This window comes from Sciurus vulgaris, assembly GCF_902686455.1.
Source record: "Sciurus vulgaris genome assembly, chromosome: 3".
Lineage (NCBI taxonomy): Eukaryota > Metazoa > Chordata > Mammalia > Rodentia > Sciuridae > Sciurus > Sciurus vulgaris.
Window position 1 is genome coordinate 6,011,413 of NC_136463.1, and position 22,127 is coordinate 6,033,539.

A 22,127-nucleotide genomic window follows, 5' to 3' on the forward strand; every position below is an offset into this window, starting at 1 on the left:
TGTATTAGAGTGTTTATAATTCTCATTTCAGAGACTTTTCAAAATAGCCAGAATTTCCTAACTCCAGTCTAAATTTCTCTCTTTTGCTTGACTTGCTGCAGTAGTCTCTTTAATTAACCAACTGGTCTGCTGCTGCTCCTCTTGTCCACCTCAGATGTGTGCCACACAGAAGCCAAAATCATTATCTTAAAGACCAAATCCCTCCAGTCCTTATTCTACCCTTCAAAACCTGTGTGGTCTGGCCCAGTTCCCTTGTCCCTCTGGACCCCTTGCACTTGCTGCCCCACTCACTGGGACTTAGCATCCCAGTTCCTGGACTATGCTAACCCCCTTTCTGCCCAAGAACTTTTATTTGGACTCTTCTCTCTGCTGGTAACATTTCCCTTTGCTCTCCCAGGTTCTCCATCCTCACCCTTAGGTCTCCCCAGGATATACTGTCCTGCCAAGTACCCTGAACTTTTTGTCAACAAAATTCTTAAACTGGAAGTTATAATTATCTTGCCTCCCCAGGGTCAGCCCTTTGGTAAAGTTTATCTCTTCGTAGTCTTCAAGACCTAGCACAGTCCCTGACTTAGGCACTCACTGAATCCTTGTTGTTTCCTCAGCCACAGAATATATATTTGGTGGTTTTATTAGAATAGAGTTCTAAGAATAGTATTACTAGTTAGTAGGAATGAAAATTCTTATCTTTAATGTATATGGTCAAATTACCCTTTTACATCTCTGAATATTAACCTGTTTTTGTTTTAACCAGTATGATCATACAGAAGTGGGGGTTGTCTCTCAGATGCTGAGTTGTAAAAACAGAAGTCTGGAATGAGCCCTTGATCTCAGGGCTCATTCCAGGCCAGCCTGCATGAAGTTGTGTCCTTGAAGATTCCAGGACTATGGGGCCCCTCTATTTTCCTGGTAGTGGTGGAATGGGTAGGGAGGATTCCTTGTCCTATCTGTTGCCAGCAGTGTTTCTGGGTCTGACTGACATTGCCAGCTGGTTACCTGTAAGAGATAACTGCCTGATGGAGCCACAGCCAGCTGTCCAGAAGCATGGAGAATTACCATTTGTCATTTAACCACAGGACAGCTCCATTGAAGGAGGGCAGAGGATAGCCAGTACAATACATTTAAACAACAATGGCTTCCTTTTTTATTTAAACCCAATTAAAGCATAAAATGGAAGATTGTTTGCTTACTGTACCCTCTGACTTACCCAGTTGCCATACTTTTAGGTCCTTGCATTGTTGCTAGACTGTTTGAAGTTATCCTTTTTCTAGTTCCTCCAGACGTGAGTTGAATTTTCTGTGTCAACCATGCAGCTAATTTGGAAACATGTTGCTGTGAATTCCATGCTCAACTCAAAATCAGCAGTTTCACTTATTTCGCTTTTTATTTTTTCCCTTATTATTTATATTTATAGCTCCCTATGGTCATAAATACTTCTAAGGGTGGGGCTCTGTCTTCTTCCTTTATTATTCCTATTGCAGCCTCCTAACAAATGCTTTCAGTGTAGTAGAAACTTAAGTACTAAAGTACGGTACAGAAGGAACGATCATTGTAAATCATTATGGCAGTCTAGTAGTGACCAGATTACAAACTCCACATTTTCATGGCCTTTCTTTTCTCCCCATAACTTTTGTTTTGTTTAATGGAGACGGGGTCTTGGGGCTAAGGATGTAGCTTATTGGCAGCACACTTACCTACCATGCCTGAGGTCCTGAGTTCCATCCTTTAGCACTGCCAAAAGAGAGACAGACAGACAACTCATCTGGCTAAGTCTAACATTCTTTACCAGCCTAACAGCTCTCTTGCATTTACTAGTAAAAGTTATGGGACCTAAGCTGGGCATGGTGGCCTAGTAGGTCCATAATTCCAGTTACTCAGAAAGGCCAATCTGGGCACCTTAGACCCAGTCTCGAAATAAATAAAAAGGTCTAGGAATATAACTCAGGGTTAGCGAATCCGTAAGTTAATTCCCAGTGCTGCAATGAATGAATGAAAATGAGAAAAATTTACCGAGTGACTATATAGCAATTTTTCTAAAGAACTTCATAGGGGCTGGAGAGAGAGCTCAGTCAGTAGAGTGCTTGCCTTGTAAGCACAAGGCCCTGGGTTCGATCCCCAGCACCCAAAAAAAAAAAAAAATTTTTTTTATAGAAAAAGTCATGACATGAGGGAGTTTGAGTCTCCCTCCAGTCATCTCTGGAGTATATCTTCTCCCCTCTACTGCCCTGCCTTGTCTACTGTCCTCTTCACTGGACTGTGACAGTAGGGCCTATCTGCTCTTCTGCAGTTTATTCTCAGTGCAGCTAGAACAATGTTTGAAAAATGCAAAGCCATTGACACTCCTTTGCCTTGTAATGAACACCCTGACTTACATGCAGTAGTGTGGAAAGCCACCCACAAGGGAGCCTCTAGTTGCCCTCATGTCACTTGCTTAGGTTTTCTCTGAGAACCCCTCCACTAGGTCAGGGCCCTCTGTTTTCTGCTCTCTACCTAACCCTGACCCATATTCACACTTGAGAATTGTCTTTCCCTGTTCAGCTGGTCTGCATTCACGTCCACCTGGGAATGGGATGAAACTCACCACCCCATCCTAGTCTCCTTTGTCTAGCATGTGACTACAGTAAATGTGCCCTAATTTGAAACATTAAATGCTTCAGCCATGGAAAATGCGTCCGGAGCTTTTTTTGGTTGAGAATAATGTCTTTTGTGTATGAGATTCAAAAGGCCTTGAATTTTTCCAAGTCATGGGTCCTTACAAAGGTGTTGATTAGTTAACTTTTTCTAATTTCAGTAACATTCACTGAAGTGGCTTTTGGGTCACAAGACAGCTATAAATCAATTGTTCCTTTATTTTGCCTTTTGAATCAATGAGGTCTTAAATGGGACTAAATGAACTCTTCCTGTTGTCATTAATTGGGTAGGGGTGTTGGGAGCTCCTGTTCTCTGCAGAAGTAATGGGAAGTGAGCAAGGGGAGCACCTTGCCTGTCAGTGTAGAAAATGTGACTGTTTGCCTGGTCTGGGTAGCTTTAAGTTTTTATTTTGTTCTGTTTTTCTTGTGAGGAGTGCAAAATTTCACTTAAGATCAAAAGTCTTCTGATAGCAAAATGAAAAAGACAGTAGCTAAATAGATATTGTTGAACAGTTAGCTATAGTTTGAGATTATCTTGGTTATTTCCAATTAGGAAGTTTTGGTACCATTAGTTCTACTGTTCATCTTAAAAGATGTCTTCTATTTAGTGGCAACGAAGTTTGGCCAAGAGGAAAGACCATCCTTCCATTTTCTTGACAGCAATTTGGGGAGTCTGCCATGTTCCGTCCACACACAGGTCAAGCAGAGCTAAAATACAAGCAGGGAATATAACCTAGTTCACACTTCCTTGGGAAATTTTCCTCCTATTCCCTAAACTGGGGTTGTGTGGTCTTTGGTGTTTGCAGCCCAGATCTTTTCCGTTGAATTGATACTGGCATGGAGCCCATAACTGCCTCTCCCCTGTTGTGCATCTCACTGCACTGCAGCTGGTGGTTTGACTGACTCCAGGCTCCTTAGAGGGCTGTCTCTTAAGTCCTCAATTCACCTACCTCAGGCTTGGCACTCTGGTTGCACAGTGCTGGTCCCATACAGACCATCATGATTGTTGTGTTTTTCAGATGTACTGGATTTTCCCTCCTGAAACTGTTCTACCTCTGTCTTTCTGACCCCACCCTTTCTTCCCCTTCTGCAGTTAAAATGCTGATATTCTGAGAGTGGTCCTTCTCCACCAAAGTGATAGGCCTTCCGTAAGTTAAAACACTCAAGAGACAACAATTTTGAATGGAAGCTCTTTGTACCCCTTTGGTAGAGTTTATTTGGGAGTATTGTCTGTACATTTAGGTTTCACTGCCTCTAGATTTGTCTGGGTGGAGTAATATCACATATGTATGAACTACCTTCCTGTTTTGTTTAAATTCCATGAACAACTTTTCTTTTTTGTTTTTAAAATTTTTTTTAGTTGTAGAGGAGCACAATACCTTTATTTATGTTTTTATGTGGTGCCGAGGATCGAACCCAGTGCCAATTTAATTTTTTGAGTGCTAAACTATTTCTCAGAGAAAGAGAAATACATACAACACATATACAACACACTTTTTTTCTGGGGTTTGAATCCAGGGGTGCTCAACCAATGAGCTACATCCCCTTTTTTTTTTAATTTAGAGACAGGTTATCCCTAAGTTTCTGAGGGTCTTGCTAAGTTGCTGAGGCTAGCATCAAACTTGGGATCATCCTGCCTCAGCCTCCTCATTTGCTGTGGTTACAGGCATGCACCCCATGCCCAACCTAGCCAGTCGCCTTAATTGTTCACCTTCCAACGCATATGAACATTACAAAGGAAGTTTTCCCTTTCAAAAAATGTACGAACGGTCCTGGACTTTTAATGTAATTGTGTGTGTGTGTAGCCATTTCTCTCTACAACAAACTTCTTCTGTGGAAGAATCAAAAAGTCCAAGGTCTTCCATTAAAATGTTGCTAGAAAAGTTCTAGCTATAGCAAACAACTTGCAAAAGTCAGTCTTAAGTCAAACATGCAGACAGAAGCAGGCATCTCTACATTTCCAGGAAGCACCCACCCAGAGTGGGATTAGTAGGACACATACATAGAAATAGCCACACTTCCTCTCTCCTAGTCCAGCCAAATTATTGCCTCTTTTTATCTGTGTCATGTTGAAATTTCCCTCCACACTCACCCACCCTCATACCCACACCCTTCTATACCTCTTTGTCTTGGAGAAAGCACATATAGGTAGTCTTATGGGATAGATGTGGTGTACCCTCTCTTGAGGGACTGCACATGGCAATCATTTGGCAATGGTGCTTAAGTTACAGGAAGACTGATTTCCTAATTCTGTTACTTCCTTTATTTTGCCTCTCCTTCCTTAAGGGAACAAACTCATGACAATCATTCTTTCTAGGATCAGCTCGAGAGGTTCTTTTTTCTCACCAAGGAATATAGAGAGTATGTTGCTCTTTCAGTTGTCCCTGGGCACCACTCGTTCTGTGATACTCTATGCATCACTTATAACAAAGCCCCACATACAGATCACTCCCTCAAAATATGCCAGATTCCATTCTAAGAGCTGTGTGGAACACAGATGAGAATTGGGTATGGAGCCAGCTTTGAAGCACTTGGAAGCTTGGAAGGGGGCCAGGGCACACCAGCACACAGGACAAAATAGTGGTAGAGAAGATATCCTAAAGTACTGGGGATTGAACCCAGAAGCACTTTACTACTGAGTAACAGCTACAATCTCAGTCCACTTTTTTTTATTTAATTGGAAGACAGGAGCTCCCTAAATTCCCCAGGCTGACCTTGAACTTGCAATCCTCTCAGCATCCCAGATTGCTAGGGTTATAGGTGTGCAGCAACACACCCAGCTGAATTATATTGTTATTGATAGTAATTCTCCATTAAATACTACAAAAGTAAAGCAGAAACCAGGCATGATGGAGTATACTGTAATCCCAGCTACTTAGGAGTCTGAAGCAGGAGATGGCAAGTTCCAGGTCAGCCTCAGTAATTTAGCGAGACACTGTCTTAAAACAAAAATTAAAAAGGACTAGAGATTAGTAGTAAAGCAACCCTAGATTTGATGCCTAGTATTGAAGAAAGAAAAAGTAAAGCAGAGGGAAGGGTGGCTGAGGTGGTTGTGAGCTTTGAATTATGAAAGATCTAAATAGATAAGTCTGTTGTACCTGGGGAAACAGAGAAGTACCGTATGTTCAGAGGTTGTGAGTCAACTCGCTTGACTGAACTGAGAGTTCATTTGGAGAATTAGTGGGTGGTAAGGGCAGAGGAGTAGGTGATGACCAAATTATGAAAACGTGTGCCTAACTAAGAATAATCTGGGCCTATAGAAGGTAGCCTGCTACTTGAGAGTTTTTTGTTTGTTTGTTTGTTTGTTTTTGTTTTGTTTTGTTTTTGGTGGGGGGAGTGATATTTGAAAGGATTTGGGGCACTAAAGGGATACTGAGGTCAAACTAGTTCAACTTTCATCCCTGAGGCCTGAGCATTGGGTTGGTCTCTCTCCTGATACACTAATGTTCCCTTGAAAACTGAAACTGAGAGTGAATGCTTAGAAGATAGAAAGTGATAAATGATTTTTTTCCCTTCCTTTCTTCTCTCTCTCTCTCTCTCTCTCTCTCTCTTTTTGGGTACCAGGGATTGAACCCAGAGGTGCTTAACCACTGAGCCGCATCTCAGCCCTTTTTATTTTGGGACAGGTTCTTGATAAGTTGCTGAGGCTGGCTTTGAACTTGTGATCTTTCTGCCTTAGCCTTCTGAGCCATCATTATAAGTTTTTTTAAAAAGGAAACACTAGAACCTCTCATCATTTCATCCTTAGTGGTCAAGAGGGAGACTTGACCAACAGATACTCTTTGAATTTCTAGAGTTTGATAAATAGGTTCCTATTCTTTAAAGAAAGTGTTGTGAAAAACCAAGAATTTAGGACTCTAGAAATACCCATTTCAAGGGGAACTTAAAATAGCATTTTGTGGCATAGATAATAAATTTTTGCTGAGAGGTGACAACATAAAGGTAAAATATCCTCTTGATTTGATACCATTACATAAATACTCTAAGTGAATAGATTTTAATCATTTAACAAAACAGTGCATTTGGTATTTATATAGTTTTATAATCTACCAAAATCAGGAGAGTTTTCTTTTTCTTTTCTCTTTTTGTAGGAGTGTTTTTGAACTTAATGAGTGTTTCTTCTCACATGCTGGTCGTGAGTGGCCAAGTGTATGCTGCTGGCCTGACTGGTTAAGATGTTCTCTGTGTTTCCATTCAGCTGTGGCCTTGTGGAGCTGTTCTCTTGACCATTCAAAATGGAGACCAATCCACAGGACAAACTTGAGAACTGTTGCTCTTTGTGTGCTTAATAAGCAGATGGAGGTTTCTGTGGGACCAGGGACCTTCACTATCCAGCTACCTTTTAAGTTGGTCATCTTGTTATGAAAGTTCATAATGGCTTATCTGCATCGTGGGTGTTTTTCATGTGTTGGCACCCAGGATAGCAAGCAGTGCAGCCAAGATGTTTCCTCATGCTAAACAAAACCTATAACAGATGGGGGTGGTGACTGTACAGCACTTATTCAATGTTGATGGTGAATCAGTGTGGCTCCAAATGGAGGCAGTAACCATACTAAGGGAGATGACAAGCATTCTGATAGTTTCTAATGAAATATGTAACAGGCACTTAAAGAAAATTGATTTTAAATGGCTCTCCCAGACTGTTACCCTAGCCAACCCCCTACAGAGGGTCGTTCCTAGGGTCCTATGATCTTTAAAAAGTAAGCGGGGTATGGTGGTGCATGCCTATAATCCCAGTAGTTCAGAGGTTAAGGCAGGATGATCACAAGTTCAAGGCCAACCATAGCAACTTAGCAAAAAATTTAAAGGACTCTCTTACCAGGACCCACCAACATTTGCTACATTTGCACCAAAACCATGAAGAAGGTGGCCCAGGTCATCATCAAAAAGCATTACGTGCACCTGGGCTTCGACTTCATACCAACAAGTAAGTGTGTGTGTGTGGAGATCACCATTATTCACAGTAAGAAGCTCCACAGCAAGATCTCAGGCTATGTCGCATATCTGATGAAGCAGGTTCAGAGAGCCCTGTGAATTCAGAGAGGCCTTCCTCCATCAAGCTTCAGGAGGAGGAAGGAGAGATAATTATGTTCCTGAGGTCTCCACTCTCAGATCTATTGGAGTAGATCTGACACTACGGAAATGCTGACAGTTGGACTTCAGCACACAACTTGCAGGTTGTTCAGCTTACTGTGGGAATGAATTTTAAAACACTGCATGGAGCTGTTTGAAATTTTTTGCTATGCTGTAACATTTTCAATAAACCTGGGATAACAAAAATAAATAAAGAAGGGCTGTGGGGCTGTGGCTCAGTGGTTGAGCACTCCTGGATTCAAAAAAATGGAAGGCAGGGGGTTGAAGGTGGGGGGAAGAAAAGGAAAGGGAAAAAGGAGGATTGGAGAAAACTCACTGGCTCATGTTGAATTTTTTGTGGGTTTTTGTTTGGTACTGGGGATTGAATCCAGGAGCTCATGTGTCCTAGGCAAGTGCTGTACCACTGAGGTACACCCCCAGCCTTACGCTGAATTTCTGTAATGCAGGAACTAGCTGAAAATAGTGTTTTGGTTTTTGTTTTATTTTTTAATACTTAAGAACTTTAAAATGTAATTGTTCTTACTCACCAGCCGTAATGCACATGCCTGTAACCCAGCAACTTGGAAGGCTGTGGTAGAACGATCACAAGTTCAAAGCCAGCCTCAGCAACCTAAGCGAGGCCCTAAGCAACTTAGCAAGACCCTGTCTCAAAATAAAACAGGACTGGGCATATGACTCAGAGGTTAAGTGCGCCTGGGTTCAATCCCTGGTACCCAAAAGGAAAAAACAAAAAAAAGTAATTGTTCTTTCATGCATATACACCCTTATACAAATTCCTTCACACGCTGATAGAACTCTGAAAGTTTTGCCTCGAAGAAATATTGAACCATTAGTATTAGAGGCTATTTTGGATAGTTCGATGGGACCCTAACCTGTTTTTGTGGGGGTTTTGTTTGTTTGTTTTTTGGGTTTTGGTATCAGGGATTGAACCCAGTGTGACCATGGAGCTACATCCCTACCCCTTTTTATTTTTTATTTGAGACAGGGCCTCTCTAAGTTGCTGAGGCTGGTCTTGAACTTCAATCCTCCTGCCTCAACCTCCCAGATCATTGGGATTAAAGAATAATTTTAAAGTAACTATGGGGAACTGGGCTTCTGGCTCAGTGGTAGAGCACTTGCCTAGCAAGTGTGAGGCACTGGGTTGGATCCTCAGCATCACATAAAAATAAATGAATAAAATAAAGGTCTATCAACATCTAAAAAATTTTTTTAATTAAAAAAAAAGTAATCATGGAAGTTTCATGTGTTTTCAGAACAAACAAGAATCTCAGTCTTCTGTTGTTATGTACTATTGGTGCCTGCATTGAGGCAGGGTCCTAATTTAGGAAAGGTAAAACGCAGTCCCCCAGAATTGTCACATGTTGCTAGATCTAAGACTGCCAATGTGTATAACAAAGGAATACTGTGAAGGAGGAGGGCCACAGTGTTCATTGGCTATACTGCTGTCACTTTTTCTCATTTAATTACCTCAGGATAAAGCACTATCACCACTTTGTATCCTAGGAAACAGACAGTGGTAGTTTGTTCCGGGCCATATTCATTGAATTTGACCCATTACGCGCGGCCTCTGGAGTGCATCCTGGGCTCTTGCCACCAGGTCAGGTAGACCCTATGGGGTCTGAGACCTCCATCTCGTATCGCTGGATTTTCTTTTTTTCTTCAACTGTTCAGTAAACTTCACATTGTGGTGTAAAGGAAAATATCTTGCATTGCCTTTAGCGTGGTCTCAGCTTGGGACTGCGGGAAGGGGGCTGCAGTGATGAGGTTTCCAGAGGCACACAGTGTGGGAATGGAGCGTGTTGAGTGCTCTGGGTGGTCTGTGGTGAAGAGAGCTTTCTTCCTTGGAATTACTGTTTTTCATAGAGTAGCAACGATAAGCTGCCATCATGGGGGCTTTGGAAGTCTTACTATGTTTTTCCTGCTTCCCCATATATTTTTGAGAATGTGAAGTTTGTGTCCGAGGTGTATGGGGCCTTGATGGAATTTTCTTATGTGTGAAATGAGCCGTAATGTGACAATATGGTCTTAACTGGAACAGTTCTAACCTTAGATTGAGATATATGTAAAGAAAATTCACCTGTCATAACGATTAAGTGAATTTTCAGACTGTATACACCCACATACATAGCACCTCGTTGAGAAATAGGCAGCACTTCCAGCCTCCCCATCGTGTCCCTCCTCTTGACTGGAATCATTTTTAATTTTCCTGCATGAAGCTCACCTCATTCCTATCTCTTAAATTTCTTCCTGATTTGGGCTAGCATTATTTTCAGTGTCTTTGTAAAAAGAAAAAAGAAAGTTCTTTCTTCTCTGAAACTTGGCTCTTCCTCTCATAATCTCATCTCTTGATCAATCTGCTTCCTTTAAACCCAAGTGTTCTGTATGGCTTCCAAGTCATACATGACTCAGGGAATGTGGAGACTGAAAAGAAAATGCAGCTGCGAGGCAGTGGCTAGAGACAGTCCTTGGAACTGGGTTGTGCGCTCACCAGTTTGTGTGGAGGCAATGGATGAGCCAGCCATTTGCCGTCTTCTGTGGAACATCAGTGGCAGAAGCAGCTTCCTGGTTCCCAGCTATCTGGCAAGGCTTTAAGCATTATTTATGATGGGCACAGGCTCTCATCTAGAACCACTGACCTGTGGACACAGGCCCACCCCTGGAAGGCTCTGGTCTCCTCCTTGTTCTATTTAAACTCATGTTCCAGCTTCCCTTGCCTGTTCATTTGCTTAACATCTGAATAAAACAATTTTTAAAAAATATTTTTTTAGTTGTAGATGGACCCAATTTCTTTCTTTATTTTTGTGTGGTGCTGAGGATCGAACCCAGTGCCTCACATGTGCAAGGCAGGCGCTCTACCACTGAGCTACAAACCATAACCCATAAAACTCAATTTTTAAACATCTTTTTAAGTTATGCTGTTCTACCATCTTGGTGTCCATGTGAAAGCTAATGTGCTTTTGTAACGCGGTTAAGTTCTGGTCCCTGACTCTCCGGTGCCCAGAATTAGCAAGTTCACTCTTCCTCCTGCACTTTGCCTCCAGCAGCACCAGACTTCTCTGAAATTCGAGAGTGAGATTTAGAACCAGGCCCTGCAACACCTTGGCCTGTCTGGTAAAATGTTGTTTGGATAGTGGAACTTTCAGATGACCAAAATTGTAACCATTCACATACTCTGGCATTACTTTGGCGTTCCACTTTAAAAAAAAAAACGTTCCCTGGGACTGAGGTTGTAGCTCAGTGGTAGAGCACTTGCCTAGCATGTGTGAGGCACTGGGTTTGATCCTTAGCATCACATAAAAACAAATAAAATAAAGGCATTGTGTCCATCTACAACTAAAAACAATTTTTTTTTTTTTTTTTTTTTTGATATTCCCGAGCTGGGGAGATAGCTCAGTTGGCAGAGCGCTTGCCTTGCAAACACAAGGCCCTGGGTTTGATCCCCAGTACCGCAAAAAAAAAAAAAAAAAAAAAAAAAAAAAAAAAAAATCCCCATGTACAACCAGAGAAATGAAAAGTTGTACCCCATTTGTGCATACAATCCATCAAAAAAAAATTATAATAAAATTTTTATGCCAGAAGAGACCCCCCTCATATTCCCTGCCTTCTGGAGTATAAAAGCATATTAAACACCAACTAATAGCTTTGCTCTAAGGAAAACCACAGTTCTAAATTGGTTCCAGGTATGGGTGTTGCCATGGAGTTTCGTTTATTTGGCAGAGGGAGACATCTCTTGGTGGGATTCACCTCTTTCTTGTTAAAGATAACAAGAATGCGAGTCTCCAGGAGCTCCCAGTGTACACACAGTTGTCCTTTCTGGCAAGACTGTTGGTCACAAATTGAACTGGCCTTTTTTAAGTGATTACCTTATTCCATTTTGGTGCCCAATGAGGGCACAGTCAGCTTGTCAGCCATGCTTTCCTGTCTTCCCAGAACTTTTGACAGTGTGTGTGTACCTCACCAGTTCAGGAGTTCCTAAGACATTTTGATAAGCTCTGGTTTATAAGCCTACTCATTTTTATTATTGTAGGATGATGCTTCACAAGATTATTATTAGTCCACATTTTGCTTCTAGCCTTTTTGTGTGTTTGTTTTTTGTTAATAACAGAATTCCAAGCCTTAAGCAACTTTGAAAGTAGCTTCTCTCCTCACAGGCCATTGAGTCCCCTCCTGTGCTGCAGGGATGGGCAGCTGGCATGGTGGCATTGAGAGCACTGTCCTCAACCTTTCTCCTCAGTGAGCCCCCCCATCCCTTTTTGTTATACTGGGGATTGAACCCACCGGTGCTCTGAGGCTACATCCTTAGCTCTTTTTATTTTCTTTTCTTTTGAGACAAAGTCTTGCTAAGTTGCCCAGGCTGGCCTCAACTGAACAATCCCCCTGCCTTAGCTTACTGAGTAACTGGGATTACAGGGTTGCCATGTTGCCTGGCTCCTCAGTGTTCCTGGATGCACAACAAAATACCTCTGCTGGCCACAGCACAGTTCAGTGTTTGCAATGAAGATATAAAAATTATGAATGTGTTTTATATGTGTGTATGTGTGTATGTATCAGCTCTCCTAGGATTTGCCATGTTATTGTGCACACGTGTGCTTAAACCCAGTGACTGACAACTGTGGTTGGAGACTGGCCAGTGTCACACATAAATACCAATATGGTAAAGCTCAGTCCAGGCTTCTGTTCGGAAGTGAACAAGCCTAGATGATCATTAACACCGCCTGGCTAACCATCCAACCTTATCTGCCCTTTCCAATGTTACATGTCACTTTGAATTGTCACTTAATGCACCAACTTCAAAAACCTTAATGCATTCCAGTTTTTAATTTGGCTATGAGTACAGCATTGTTCAGCATCTCAAATAAATCATTTTGTAAAAAATTTTATCAGCTTCCTTTTAGAACTTTGCAATAGAGCATAGATTAACTACCACTCCACTTACTAGTTCACATTTCCTTTGCTCACTGGTCTGGAGTTGTCACATCTCTCTTTTCTCTTTTAAAATACCAAACTTATGCCTTCTGACCTTTACCTTGTGTAGCAAGTTTAGAATTCTTATGGTGTATTTGTATTTTATACCTTGTTCTGCGCTCTCCTCCTATTACAAGACAGATTAGTCTCATGACCTGGCCTGTCTAATTCACAGGAGGCAGCATTGGAAAGAACATTCATTTGGAGTATGAAAACCCAGGTGTGATTCTTAGGTATAGGAGTTCAATAACTTGTAACCTTGGGTAGCCATTTCATCTTTTCCCCCCCACATTTTTTTCTTGGTGCATTTAGTTGGACATACTAATGGAATTTATTGTTACATGTTTGTACATGCACACAGTATACAGTATAACAATATAATTTGACCAGTATCACTCCCTACCACTCCCCACCACTTGGTCCCTTTCCTCCACTGATCTTACTTTGGTTTTCATGAGATGTGTCCCCATGTTTTCCTTTTTCCTCTCTAGCTTCCACATAGGAGAGAAAACATATGATATTTAACCTTCTGAGTTACACTTATTTTGCTTAGTGGTCTCTAGTTCCATTCATTTTCCTGCAAAAGGTACAATTTCATTTTTCTTTATGACTGAATTCTTTATTGACTCCATTGTATATATTCCTCATTTTCTTTATCTGTTCATCCATTGATTGACACGTAGGTCGGTTTCGTAGTTTGGCTATTATGAATTATGGTGATATAAGCATGGCTCTGCATATATTACTATAGTATGATGATTTTAATTCTTCAGGATAAATACCAAGGAGTAGTATGGCAGAGTCGTATGGAGGTTTCATGACTAGGCTTTTGAGGAACCTGCATATTGATTTCCATGGTGGTGGTTCTAATATTCAGTCCCACCAACAGTGCTCCCCCCACTCCTGCTTTTTAAGTCTCCAACATTTATTGAGCCATTTCATCTTTCTTTACTTTCTTCTTTGTGTGTGTGTGTGTGTGTGTGTGTGTGTGTGTGTTGCTGGGGATATTGAACCCAGGGCCTCCTGCATGCTGGGCCACAACCACAACCTGCCATTTCATTTTTCTAGACCTGTTTTTGCATCAATTACATAATCTCTAAGCCTTCCATCTGAATTGTGCTGGTTGGTGTGCTTCCAGCATTAGCTAACCTGAACATAGCATACATGACCCTTGAAGGTTATTGAAGTGAACAGGACTCCATACTTGGTCAGTAGTCTTCCCATACAAGGGCCTGTGGTCGTGCTTGCAAGCAGCAGCACTGTGGAGCTGCTTGGTGGACATCCTATCCTTGCAGAAAAGTAGAGAAGCTCTTGGGCAATCCCATGACTGTATCTCTGTGAATTCTAGAGGTTGGCTAATACTTCAAATAAGACCTTTCACAAACCCAAGGGATGGCATAATTGTCTTGTGGCTACCTTTTTGAAAGGGGAAAGGGAATGATTGATTTGTTCTTTTTTTTTTTTTTTTTTTTAATCTTTTCAGGTTTTGAATGAAGAATGTGATCAGAACTGGTACAAGGCAGAGCTCAATGGGAAGGATGGCTTCATTCCCAAGAACTACATAGAAATGAAACCACACCCGTAAGTGGGGCTCACGGTCTGCCAAGGCAGGACCCACTCCACCTGCTTGTGTCAAATACTGTTTTTAAAAGAGACCACTGTGACAGATGTCATGCCATTATTCTTGTCTTTTGGGGGAATGAACTCAGCATGTTGACTTTCTATGTTAATTGTTGTATAATGATAATATAATAATTAGCAATGGTATACATTTTAGACTAATGCCTATCCGTTATCTTCAAAAACATACAGTACTTTTCAAGTCCATAATCCTTCTTCTTTAAAACCCTTGGGCCAGATGTGTTCCATGATTCCACACTTCCTGAGTTTCAGAGAGGGTGCTTACAGCATGGTTTTGTATTGGTATGCTGGGTGACCTTGTGAGAGTGCCAGAGCATGGTGATTGGTAGGTAATAGTTCTCTGTAAGTGCTTGTTCTTCCATGTTAGTGGTCCTGCTTCGATTGGAAGGAATTGTGCTCTCCTCCAAGCTGCTAAGAGCAATGGGCGTTTTGAATTTTCTGCTTCATATTAATCAGCAGCATAGTGGGACCCTGGGGACCCTTGCAGACTGCTGACCTCCCACCTCACCCACCCCTCTTTGACTGGCCCAACTTCTGCTTCAAAAAGGATCATTTCTATTTTCTTCTTTTTGTGTGATTACTAGGGACTGGATCCAGGGGCACTTTACCACTGAGCTATATCCCCAGCCCTAAATTTGCTTGCTTGTTTCGAGAAAAGCTCTCACTAAATCACTGAGGTTTGCCTCAAACTTGCCGTCCTCCTGCCTCAGCTTCCCAAGTAGCTGGGATCACAGAGTAGCTGGGGTTACAGGCATATGCCACCATGCCCAGCCACATAAGCATTTTGAATCATTCTGTTGGGAAAAGATAGGAAAGTTGGTGAAGTTGTAATTGCTAACTTTGATTGGAAAGTCACCCTCACACCTTGATTTCCCCCTACATAAAGAGCTGCGGAATTACTGTTGAAGGGCAACTCTGCTGGGTTGTTCATCACAGACCAGCTAAAGGGCAGGCAGTGTTCCTCCACTTTATGCTCTGAAAAGGAAAGTTAAAATTCCAAAACTCTTCTTTATCCAAGCCTGCCATAATTCTAGAAAAGACCATGCTTGTGCCTGTGTGGAGCTGTGACTTTACAGGCACAATTTCCTTCCCCTGTGGGACTGCCAAGTGGCTAGACATTCAGAGAGCTGGTAAAATACAGAGATGAGGCCTCTCCTTCCTTCCCCCTTTATTTGTTAGAGAGGAAAAGGGAAATATAAAATGAAAGTACACCTCGCCTAGTGTAGCATTTGCGTTAGCACATTAAACACAGACCACAAAACAATTGTTGCGTTAGTGCTGTGGCAGGAGTTGTGTATTCTGGGAGTGGATTCACATAGTAGCTACCTATAGACAGGAGCCTGTGGTATGCTGTAAATCATTAAATTGAAAAATGAATCTCTCCTTCCCTTGGCTTTCTCCCTTGCTATTTCTGGTTTAGTACAGACCCATCTTTTTAAAAATTTGTAGAACATTAGAGGCACATAGTTACCCATAAATATACCACTAACAGAAGCTTGTCATATTTGGTGTGTAGCTCAGTGGTAGTTTACCTGGCATGTACAAGGGCCTGAGTTCCATCCTCAGAATAGCAAATAGTAAATAAGCGAGGCCTGCCGAGGATATTTAGCGGGACTCAGTCTCCCTCCCTCCCTCCCTCCCTCCCCTGACCCTCATTTTCTTTTCTTTTCTTTTTTTTTTTTTTTTTTGACACTGGAAATTTCGCTGAGGCACTTTACCATTGAGCTATAAACCCCATCCCTTTTTATTTTATATTGTTTTAAAAAAATTTTTTTTAGGGGCTGGGCATGTGGCTCAGTTGGTAGAGTGCTTGCCTCACATGCACAAGGCCCTGGGTTCAATCCCCAGCACCACAAAAAAAAAAAAAAACAAAAAACTTGTCAGTGGACCTTTATTTTTATTTATTTACATGCAGTGAGAACCGAACTCAGTGCCTCACACATGCTAGGCAAGTGCTCTACCCCTGAGCCACAACCCCAGCCCTTATATTATTTTTTAAGTATATTTTTTGAGACAAGGTCTTACAGAGTTGCCTGGGCTGGCCACGAACTTGTGATCCTCCTGCCTCAGGCTCCTAAGTCACTGGGATGTCAGGCATGTGTCACTGTGCCCTGTGAGAACTCGTCTCAAAAAACTTTATTTATGGGGATGTAGCTCAGTAAAGTGCCCTGGGGTTCAGTTCTTAGTACTATAAAATAAACAATAAAGCTTATCAACTTTATAAACATAATAAAATGCATTGTGGTTGTTGCTAGCATGATGTCCCTTCTGCACCGGACGTCTTTCAAAAAGAGAATACAAATATTTCATGAGATAGGAGCAGATACACAAGAAATCTTTGTTTAGTGAAATGATCTTCAAACTAATTATCCAGTTCTTGATGTAGATTTTTATAACAAAGATGTGTTTAATTATAAAACTTCAAATTTGAGTACTTTTCTATATTGTAATTTACACTTCACTATGATTTTCTTTTAAATTGAAAATGAAATTGAGTTCATTTTAAGTTAGGACAAGAAAACACTGCAACATAAGTGGATTCATGCCCATAAAAGAAAGGTCTAGAAATATATATAGCTGCCAGCAGTTGTTGCTTGAGGGGATCCAAGAAGTCTTTTTATTTGCATTCCATGTATATGTAGGCTGTTTTAATTCATATTCATTACTTTACTTTTTTTTAAAGATTTTTAGTTATATATTGACATGATACCTCTATTTTATTTATTTATTTTTGTGTGGTGCTGGGGATTGAACTCAGTACTTCAAGCTTGTTAGACAAGTGCTTTACCACTGAGCTATATTCCCAGCCCCTTCCTGGGGGCTTTTGAAAGCTGAACACTGAGCAGTGACTCGAGAAAAGTCCTGAGAGGAATGCTGACCTTCATTACTGGTACAGGCTGGCCTCTCACAGCCTGAACCATCTCCCTTTGGACTCAGAACAGAATTAGCCCACCACTGAGTTCTGGGCCTTCCAAATTTCCTCCCCTCCCCTGTATCCCTGTTCCTGCTGAGGCAGAGCTGCAGTTTTATCCATTGACTGCAAGAAGTGTCATTGTTGCCCCCAACAAGCCTGGATCATTTGTCCATAGGCCTGGGATTCTTCTGGACACCTTTCTGACTAGTCATTCGGGGATTGGTGACCTTTGGTTTGGAAGGCCCATTTTCAAGTGTCTTCCTCTATAGAAAGAGTAGTGGCCTTTGATAGTGCCTTGATGAGTCACTTTCTAGGAAGTAGATGGGGTGAAGCCATTTGAAAGTCCATCTCTTAGGAAGGACCCAACCCAATGTCCTCCTATCTTGGACAGTGAGACCAGAGGGTAAAGAGTAAGTCCCTTCCTCTGGCAAGAGGTATTTTACTCACATTTAAGGCTGGACATCCCATTTCTTTGTGGGGAAACAGATGTTGACCGGCTTGCCTTCCTTCCTTAGGTGGTTTTTTGGCAAAATCCCCAGAGCCAAGGCAGAAGAAATGCTTAGCAAACAGCGGCATGATGGGGCCTTTCTAATTCGAGAGAGTGAGAGTGCTCCTGGGGATTTCTCCCTCTCTGTCAAGTAAGTATTTCCTGCTGCAGTTGCAGGAAGCCTGTGTCTGACTCACTAAATCATGAGGCCATTGGTCAGGTGTCTGGCTACATACAAACTGGTAGAGGTTTAACCTAATCAGTATTTTTACTTTTACATTAAAATCCTAACGTCTAGGGGCTGGGGATATAGCTCAGTCGGTAGAGTGCTTACCTTGTAAGCACAAGGCCCTGGGTTCAATCCCCAGCACCCAAAAAAAAAAAAAATCCTAATGTCTAGTTCCTCATAAAACTTGGTTCTAGCAACACTAGCTTAGATGTTTCAGTGGAACTGAGGAGCAGTACCCCTCAGACAGTACTTGCTGGCCTGTTTTCCCCAGTCGTGACTACTCTCATTTCTTGCCCTTGCTGGAATTCTTGCCACTCCATAATGAAATAACTGGTTGCGACTTCAGCTGCTTCTCCTTGCCTTTACCAGAAAGCCATTTTACCTCTACCAGTCCCATCCTAGCCTCTCATAGTAACTTCAGAAGGTCACTTTGAGAGCTGGACGTGGTGGCACACACTTGTATTTCCAGCAACTGGGGAGTCTGAGGGAGGAAGATTGCAAGTTCAAAACCAGTCTCAGCAACTTAGCAAGGTCCTAAGCAACTTAGTAAGACTGTCTCAAAATAAAAAATTTAAAAGGACTGGGGATGTGGGTCAGTGGTTAAGCAGCCCTGGGTTCAGTCTCTGGTACAATCAATCAATCAATAAAATAAAAACACCTCATCATGAGGGATTTGGAGTTTTGCTTTTCCCAGCAGACCTGTTAATCAGGGAATGGGGAAGAAAGGAGTCTCACCTTGGGAATCATGGTGAATATAAACTGGAACTTTTAAAGAGTCTGTGAAAATCACACCTTACCTGGGAAGTAAGGATTTTGAATCGTCATTTCCATAGTTTTTTATTTTTATTCCTTTTCTAATTCCTATATTATTATAGGAAACTCCCAAGGAATGGTACAAATCGCTTCATCATTTACATACAGAGAAACATCTAGGTTAAACATACAAATCACTGTTTTATTATAGATTACCTTCCTTTTTGTGGGGTGGGATTTCTGGGACTTGAACCCAGGGGCACTCTTACACTGAGCTACATCTGCAGCCCTTTTTATTTTTTATTTTGAAGTAGGGTCTCACTAAGATGCCTTGGCTGACCTTGAACTTGCCAACCTCCTGCCTTAGCCTCCCGTGTAGCTAGGATTACAGACGTGGCCACTATGTCCAGCAGCGGTGTTGTTTTTCTAAGTGAGGATAAGAGAGGTTTCAGATGATATTTGCAATACCTCACAAATACACTTACAATACAGTTTTTATTCCCAATATATGAAAACTGTGATACAGTAATCACATGCATCTCCATATTCCAGCCCTTTTTAGTTTTTGATTCTGGGGTCTCACCAGGTTGCCTAGCCTGGCCTCTAGCTTTTGATCCTTCTCTCTTGACCTCCTGAGTAATTAATGTTTTCTTTACATTTTGTGTTGACCCATGTGGAAATTAAGCAGTTTAGGATGAAGGTGACAAGTGACAACCAGAGCCACCAGGGCTGTCAGCATTGAGCTGCGTTGCCTGTTCACCAATCACTACACACATTCCTACTGCAAACCATTCCTTTTATCAAATAAAATCTGTTAAGGGCTGGGCATGGTGGCACATGCCCATAATCCCAGTGGCTTGGGAGGCTGAGGCAGGAGGATTGAGAGTTTAAAGCCAGCCTCAGCAACTTAGTGAGGTGCTAAGCAACTCAGTGAGAACCTGCCTTTAACTAAAATACAAAATAGGGCTGGGGTTATGACTCAGTGGTCAGGTACCCCTGAATTCAATCCCCAATTCCCCCCCCCAAAAAAAAGAAATTAAGGAGCTAATATATCTATTGTTTCAGAAATAAAATATGTAGCAGATGTCATAACTATGCTTAACAACATAAACATCTTTGCAAAGGGAATTCAAGAAATACCAAGTCTCTGAGATATTTCTCTGGTTTCAAGATATTTAGTCAGTAATTTAAAATACTGTGGTTGAGCAGGGCACAGTGTCACCTGCCTGTAATCCTAATGATCTGGGAGGCTGAGGCAGGAGGATCAAAAGTTAAAGGCCAGCCTGGACAATGTAGGGAGACTCTGTTTCAGAAATTATAAAGGGCTGGGATGTGACTCAGAGTGGCATACTTGCCTAGCATGTCCAGGACCCGGGCGGTTTGTTTCATCCCTTGTAACTAACACACACACACACACACACACACACACACAAGCAATATAGTAGTCACCCTTTATCTGCAGTTTCGCCTTCCTTAGTTTCAATTACTCAAGGTCAGCCGCAGTCATATTAAGTGGGAAATTCCAGAAAAAAATGACTCGTAAGTTTTAAATAACTTTTGTTACGTCATATTGTGACCGTTATTTTGTTCTTAATCTCACTGAAAATTAAACTTTATCACAGGTGTGTATGTAGAGAGGAAAACATGTATAGAATTTCATATTGTTCATGGTTTCAAGCATCCACTGAGTGTCTTGGGACCTACCCCTGAGGTTAGTGGGGAACAACTGTGCTGATTGCAGGTGCTTGGCTTGAAGTGCCCTGGCTTGAAGCTCAGTGCTGCCACCTGCTGGATTATCTTCGGGCAGTGTTTGTTTTCTTGAAGCTCTTAAGACAGGAGAACCACCTTCATTCATTGAATAAATGCTTGGAGGGCCTTTTGAGGGCGTGGCACCCAGCAGGATAGCAGAGTCCTGCTCAGCTTCTGTTCTAGCCAGATGTCACTATGACAGGCCCTATAGGTCAATACCAGTCACACACAAGCAGTTTTTGACAGTGCAAAAGGAAGCATATTATCTGGTGATGGAGAAGTTATTTTATTGTCCCAGTATATCCTTTTTCTCATGGAAAGGGGAAAGTAAACCAAAATTCTTGAATGGAAAATATAGCTTTGAACTATTCCCAGATACAAGAGAACTATTGGAAGTATTTCTGATCCCTCTCACTTTATTTCCTATCCCATCTTTTAAATGTCATATCATAGTTTTAAAATGTCATATCACATTTTAATTATTTTTACTTGAAAGGAAGTTAAGTCACAGCAGCCCTTGTAAGGGCTCTGTTATTTGGTACAGTACAGGGCACAAGTATGTGGTAGGTTAGAACATCATTCCCCCTTTTTTTAATTGGCGCCTTATGGTTGTACACAGTGGTGGTTTTGTTTAGATAGTCATACATGCACACAATATAATTTGACCAACATCATTCCCCTGTGTTCTTCCCGCCCATCCTCCCTCCCTCTGGTCCCTTTCCTCTACTCTACTGATCTTCCTTCATTTCATGAGACAACCCACACCTTCCTTTCTTTTCCTTTTATCACTCTAGCTTCCACATATGAGAGAAAACCTACAACTCTTTGGAGTTTGACTTATTTCATGTAAACATCATGGTCTCAAGTTCCATCCATTTTCCTGCAAATGACATAATTTCATTTTTCTTTATGGCTGAATAAAACTCCATTATGTATATATGCCACGTTTTCTTATCCATTCCTCCATACCAAAAGGTGCTGGAGCTGGAGCATATAGTAGTTCCATTCCTAGTCTTTTGTGGAGCCTCCAAGGACATTCTCTTTTTATCTTGCAAGCATCTTGAGTCAGACTGGTGGTGAGGTTCTCCCTGTCTGTAGGATTCTTCGTGTTCCTGGTAACCCTGTCACGGAAGGTACCAAGGATGCTCAGTGACTGCCCCACCTTTCCCCAGCCTGGGGCCCTGTGAGAAATATTGCCAGAAAAGAGGTTCTCTCCACACCTCCATGGGCAGACAGCCCCTGACCAGCCAGGTCAGTGCCCTCTGACCAGGTCACGTGTGTTCTGCTTGCCTGCCTCCCCAGGTTTGGAAATGACGTGCAGCACTTCAAGGTGCTCCGGGATGGAGCTGGAAAGTATTTCCTCTGGGTGGTGAAGTTCAATTCTTTGAACGAATTGGTAGATTACCACAGATCGACATCCGTGTCCAGAAACCAGCAAATATTCCTGCGGGACATAGAGCAGGTGCCACAGGTAAGCCTGAGCTCCCACAAGAGAGCTTGGGATTATGTCTGGCAGGTAGGAATAGCTTTTTAAGCTAGCAGGTGCCCTCCAGAGGGATACCTCTGGGGCTTCTGTGCACATCATTCACTGCTAGTTCATGTTAAAGATCTGTAGTTTGAAATAAGATGGTTTTACCTTTTCCAGAGCTACCTCTTTGAGACAGT

The 22,127-nt window shown here is 41.9% G+C and overlaps 1 protein-coding gene across 1 annotated transcript in view; it reads left to right on the top strand.

Annotated features, from left to right (window-relative positions):
• GRB2 (growth factor receptor bound protein 2) overlaps positions 1–22,127 on the top strand; it is a 68,908-nt gene that overhangs the window by 43,981 nt on the left and 2,800 nt on the right. The window contains exons 3-5 of the mRNA XM_079134246.1: positions 14,173–14,270; positions 17,760–17,882; positions 21,765–21,933. Of these exons, the coding sequence (XP_078990372.1) occupies positions 14,173–14,270; positions 17,760–17,882; positions 21,765–21,933 (390 nt within the window). The remainder of the gene's footprint in view (positions 1–14,172; positions 14,271–17,759; positions 17,883–21,764; positions 21,934–22,127) is intronic.